The 5,000-nt window shown below is 40.8% G+C and overlaps 1 protein-coding gene across 1 annotated transcript in view; it reads left to right on the top strand.

Moving 5' to 3' along the window:
- Nucleotides 1–5,000, top strand: part of LOC138007434 (uncharacterized) — a 20,242-nt gene that overhangs the window by 8,923 nt on the left and 6,319 nt on the right. Inside the window, exons 3-4 of the mRNA XM_068854331.1 lie at nucleotides 770–1,477; nucleotides 1,766–2,379. Of these exons, the coding sequence (XP_068710432.1) occupies nucleotides 770–1,477; nucleotides 1,766–2,379 (1,322 nt within the window). The remainder of the gene's footprint in view (nucleotides 1–769; nucleotides 1,478–1,765; nucleotides 2,380–5,000) is intronic.

Below are 5,000 nucleotides of genomic sequence, written 5' to 3'. Positions count from 1 at the left end.
TTTCAGAATTTGGTTTTCAACCAAAGCGTCAGAAAAGCGTTGGTGAGTGAAAATCAATGAAATACATGTAGCATAAGCTACTTTCTTTTTGCTGAGTATTAATTAAATTAATTTAGGAGCAGCTGGCACGCGACAGCGATCGATACGAACGTCAAGTTAAGACTTGAGCTCGCTAGCCCATGCAGGGGCAGGTAACAAGGTTACCTGCTATTTTTGGTTTTTTTTACCTCCTGTGCAGAAACTTAGCAAGAACCCTGATCTTGTATTTTTTCTTATTACCGGTAACTATTTTACTTTAATATGTGTAAAATATAGAACAGTCAACTGCTGACTTGAACTCTCATGCATTAGCCTTTTGCATGTACTTTTGAACGAGTGCTGTCACGTACAGAGGGTTTTACAGTACATGTATATACTGGTACATGTAATAAATGTAATAAATGATGAAATGGTATATGTTATATGTTATGATCTAACTGCGAAGATCATAGCTTCACTTGATACATGTAATAGGACAGTACTGTTTAGCTTGGGGATTATGTCTTGGATTTCCCATCTTGGCTTGTTGACTGCCAGAACAGTCAAATTGTCTCCCTTGATCTGTTCACTAAGGTCAGTCGTAAATGAAATTGTTTGCATCATGGTATGTCATATTATAATAATTTGTACCATCAATGCCAATAATGATTGGCAGTGAAGTACAACTTGTCTGCATTGAGTGATACAGCTGTATCTTGTTGTCTTTTTTTACTGCCACTTTTTCTTGCAGATAATATTATCAGTGTTCATGACAAACTGAGTGATCCTAACCCAAAGAAAGAAAATGTACTAAGAACCTCCCAGCCTATAAGGTACTCAGCTATCCACACTAAAGCAAAGGAACAAGACAACAAAAATGAACAAGGTCCAACTTCTGAAATAGAGGGTGGAGCTAATGACACTAGACTTGAAAAAGATCCATCATCGAGGAAGAAGACTGGAAATGAAGATATTGAGAATGAAAAAAGCCACACTAAAGCAAAGGAAGAAGACAACAAAAATGAACAAGGTCCAACTTCTGAAATAGAGGGTGGAGCTGATGACACTAGACTTGAAAAAGATCCATTATTGAGAAAGAAGACTGGAAATGAAGAAAGCGAGAATGAAAAAAGCCACACTAAAGCAAAGGAAGAAGACAACAAAGATGAACAAGGTCCAACTTCTGAAATAGAGGGTGGAGCTGATGACACTAGACTTGAAAAAGATCCATCCGTTCCACAGTGGAATGTTGAGAATGAAAAAAGCGACACTAAAGCAAAGGAAGAAGAAAACAAAAATGAAGGAGGTCGAACTTCTGAAATAGAGGGTGAAGCTGATGACACTAGACTTGAAAAAGATCCATCCGTTCCACAGTGGAATGTTGAGAATGAAAAAAGCCACACTAAAGCAAAGGAAGAAGAAAACAAAAATGAAGAAGGTCCAACTTCTGAAATAGAGGGTGGAGCTGATGACACTAGACTTGAAAAAGATCCATCATTGAGGAAGAAGACTGGAAATGAAGAAAGCGAGAATGAAAAAAGCCACACTAAAGCAAAGGAAGAAGACAACAAAGATGAACAAGGTCCAACTTCTGAAATAGAGGGTGGAGCTTATGACACTAGACTTGAAAAAGATCCATCATTGAGGAAGAAGACTGGAAATGAAGAAAGCGAGAATGAAAAAAGCCACACTAAAGCAAAGGATTAAGACAACAAAGATGAACAAGGTCCAACTTCTGAAATAGAAGGTGGAGCTGATGACACTAGACTCGAAAAAGATCCATCATCCAGGAAGAAGACTGGAAATGAAGATATTGAGAATGAAAAAAGCCACACTAAAGCAAAGGAAGAAGACAACAAAAATGAAGAAGGTCAATCTTCTGAAATAGAGGGTGGAGCTGATGACACTAGACTTGAAAAAGATCCATCATTGAGAAAGAAGACTGGAAATGAAGGAAGCGAGAATGAAAAAAGCCACACTAAAGCAAAGGAAGAAGAAAACAAAAATGAAGAAGGTCCAACTTCTGAAATAGAGGGTGGAGCTGATGACACTAGACTTGAAAAAGATCCATCATTGAGAAAGAAGACTGGAAATGAAGAAAGCAAGAATGAAAAAAGCCGCATGGGAGAAAAGGAAGAAGAGGACGAGAAACATTCTGACCACGAAACTGGAGTTGAAGACGAAAATGAAGGAGATGTGCCTTTGAGTCCAGACAGAGAACGTGAAAGCGAACCTAAAAATGAACATGAGAAAAGTCGAAATTTGAACAGAGAGACGGGAGATAATGTCAACGGAAAGGACGAAGTTGACGATATTGGAAAAGGAGAGACTCCAGAGGCTTCCAGAAGAGGACAACCAAAGGCAAGTGATGACGATAGTTATTTGCATCACGACCTTATTGTTTTATTTACTGTGGTAGAGGTGTAACTGTTAGTTGGCACTGGGGTTGGAGATCAGATAGCAGTTTCTTAGCAAACGAGGTTTCTCAGCCTGGTGCTAATTATTCAAATCAGACTGGGAGAGTGTTGTCTCACAAACGATAGAGGTTACTGCTGTGCATGCACACATTATGAAAGCCCTAATGTTATGGTTTTATATGCTTGTGAAAACAAACAACACAGCCAACGCTTGCGTTTGTTGTTAGGTTGTTTACTGTCCTTTTTTTTCAAATCGCCACCCCTTTCAGGTTAGTTAATGGCTCAGAAGACTTCATCCAGGCAGGAATAAGTCATTACGTTTTTCCATGCTACAATCTTGGCCAAAACTCTTGGAAAAAATTCTAGCTTACCGGTAAGCATCATTTGGCACGCACTCACAAATATATTGGTCCTTCCCCCCTTCCCCCCATACCAATGTTGATAATGTGATGCAAAATACTCTGCAAACCTTTGGTCGCTTATTAAAACAACAGTGGAATGGGGGCAGGGGCGAAAGTAGGAAGAATTGACTCTTTATCACACAGACAAATTAGAGCGTCACATTTTCCCAACGAGTTTTGTCCAAGATTGTAGATAAACTTGTCAATAGTAAAACTTGAAAGGGGGTATGTGACAGTATTTTGAGGTGTTTTTGGAAGTCTTTAGTTAACCATGAGTTTTGAATTCGAAAAAGGAACTAAGGAACCTCTTTTTCCAATGAGGTTATCTTTACATACTCATACCGCGTGACCAGCAACTGGTCAGCGGTCAACTTTAAAAAAAAAAAAACCAGCTGACCTCGATGAGCTCTAAAATTGAGCCCGCGATATGGTCACGTGTTATTGGTCACATTGGCATACATAGAGGCGTGGACCTAAGTATGTGAGTTACCATATTTGCTTACCCATGGTGCTCCGCGCGGAGCTCCACTAAAACTGGAAACTTCTGAAAAACTTAAACAGGGTGATTCAAATTCCAGGTTACTGTGATTTTCATAATTCTGCGGAATCTCGTATCCAAGCGCCAAATGAATGCCCGAGCTGCGTTTTGACTTCCATAAATGCGTGACATAGCCGACCATTCATACATTCCAACTCCACGCCGATGGAAAGCAATGGAATCTGTACCAATCTTTTTAATAAAGAACCTCGAAAAGGATATCTGTAATGGTATTTGAGATGTGAACGAAACAAAAAACTCCAATTCACTTTCCAGAGGCGGAGTTAATTGGACATGTATGTAAATTGACCCATATCACCTCTCATGCAGTGTGAGGGTAGACATGCAAAGACAATGCAAAGACAAAGCCTTTATTTCCCACAGATTCCAAAATGGCCACCGATTGGTGCTTAGCGCTTGACATTAGCGTGAGCGCCCTGCGGCAGCACACGCATTTTCGTCTCTCTAGTTTTTTTGCTGAATTCAACTTCTAACGGGCGCTTATTGTCCAAGACACCACCGGAAGGCTTTTCTTAAGTGTCATCGTCTTGAAATGGCACTAAATTATGGAAGGGCGACTTTATTAATTTTTCTATCCTTTCGACCATGTCCGTCTCGCAACCATTGAGCCCTGCAGTTCGGACAAACCTGGTTCGGGCTGGCATTACCCAAGTGAAACCAACTCGCCGAGGAAGTCGGGCGGGGCGTTTGAAAAGGAGAGCTTATAGCTACACTCGTATCAAATTCAAGGCAACCATCAGTTCAAATGGGTTATTCTGGGTTTTTGGAGCAAAATTGTGAACAAAGTGACTGGTAATTTGCATTCTGAAGTCAGCGAATTAAATATTCACTCCGACACCTCTCGCCGAACTGCCAACTTCATTGTTGTTGAGCGTAGTCCATTGTTGCCAACACAAAAGGACCGTTCACCAATGCTAACTCTTTGCCATGTTAATGTGCGAGCTATGAAGTCCAAAACTGCTTGTTTACGGGAATACATCAGCTCCACTGATATGGATATTTTTGCGCTCACTGAAACCTGGTTGGCAGAGAAGGATACTGCAGCAAAACTTGAGATTTATTCCCCGGAATCTCATTCATTCATTCGGCAAGATCGGAATGATTGGAGGGGTGGTGGAACTGGACTATTGTTCAAGAAAGCCATCGATGTGAAAAAGATTGCTGCAGGGTAGAAATCGTCTTTTGAGTATTCAGAGTGGCGAGTTAGTTTTAGCTCACTAAGGGCTAAGCTAGTTGTTGTTTATCGCCCGCCGTATTGTGAAGCACACCCCATCACGCCTCGTGTGTTTTTAGAGGAGTTTGGTTCTTATCTCGAGACAATTATTCTATCCCCGGAGTCTCTTATTCTAACTGGAGACTATAATTTCCATGTGGATGTCGAAGACGACCCTGATGGAAGAGCATTTTTGGATTTACTAGCGTCAATGGGACTGAAGCATCATGTGAATGTACCAACTCATGTGAGCGACCATACGCTTGATTTGATGATAACGCGTGAGCATGATCCAGTCATCTCTAGCATTCCTGTGGCCGACTGATATCTCTCAGACCACGCATCTGTTTTGTGTTCTCTTAACAGCGCAAAGCCTGATTGTGTTGCAAAGC

Source organism: Montipora foliosa, chromosome 6 (genome assembly GCF_036669935.1).
Source record: "Montipora foliosa isolate CH-2021 chromosome 6, ASM3666993v2, whole genome shotgun sequence".
Classification (NCBI taxonomy): Eukaryota; Metazoa; Cnidaria; class Anthozoa; order Scleractinia; family Acroporidae; genus Montipora; species Montipora foliosa.
Note: the sequence above shows the minus strand (reverse complement) of the source record. Positions and strands in the feature narration are given on the sequence as shown.